Raw genomic sequence first — 612 nt, 5'->3', positions numbered from 1 at the left:
AAGGAACCAACTGCTTTTTCTGGATATAAGAATGCTTCCTCCTGTTACAATACAGCTTTTGAACTCAGAGATGTCGAGGGAGGCAGAGAATCATAAAAATAGAGAGATTCCCAGGGAAACTGCGAGATGGAGAAGACTCCCCAGGCTATAGCCAGAAACCTGCCCTTAAACCACATCTGCACCTGCCCCTGGGTCTGAATCCTGAGCTTGGTGGGTCCGGAGCGCCCCCTGCTTCCCGCCCCTATGCCTGCAGGGGAGGTTTCTGTCTGGGCTCACACTGACTTCCCCTCTCTGTGTCTCTCGCACAGTAATACACGGCCTTGTCCTCGACTTTCAGACTGTTCATTTGCAGATCCAGCGTGTTCTTGGCGTTGTCTCTGGAGATGGTGAAGCGCCCTTCACTGTGTCTGTGTAGTATATGCTAGCACCACCACTGCTACCAATGGATGCGACCCACTGCAGGCCCTTCTCTGGAGCCTGGCGGACCCAGCTCATGGCATAACTGCTGAAGGTGAACCCAGAGGCTTCACAGGAGAGTCTCAGGGACCCCCCAGGCTGACTCAGGCCTCCCCCGGACTCCACCAGCTGCACCTCACACTGGACACCTGCAAA

The 612-nt window shown here is 54.9% G+C and overlaps 1 protein-coding gene across 1 annotated transcript in view; it reads right to left on the bottom strand.

Moving 5' to 3' along the window:
- LOC103213428 (immunoglobulin gamma-1 heavy chain-like) overlaps window positions 1–605 on the bottom strand; it is a gene marked incomplete at its 5' end in the record, with an annotated part of 10,088 nt that extends 9,483 nt beyond the window's left edge. Inside the window, 2 exon segments of the mRNA XM_042783499.1 lie at window positions 283–399; window positions 402–605. Of these exon segments, the coding sequence (XP_042639433.1) occupies window positions 283–399; window positions 402–605 (321 nt within the window).
- Window positions 606–612: the final 7 nt, after the last annotated feature.

Source organism: Orycteropus afer, unplaced genomic scaffold, assembly GCF_000298275.1.
Source record: "Orycteropus afer afer isolate SDZICR_OR568_19922 unplaced genomic scaffold, OryAfe1.0 scaffold02160, whole genome shotgun sequence".
NCBI lineage: Eukaryota > Metazoa > Chordata > Mammalia > Tubulidentata > Orycteropodidae > Orycteropus > Orycteropus afer.
This window is presented reverse-complemented; position numbering and strand designations above follow the sequence as displayed.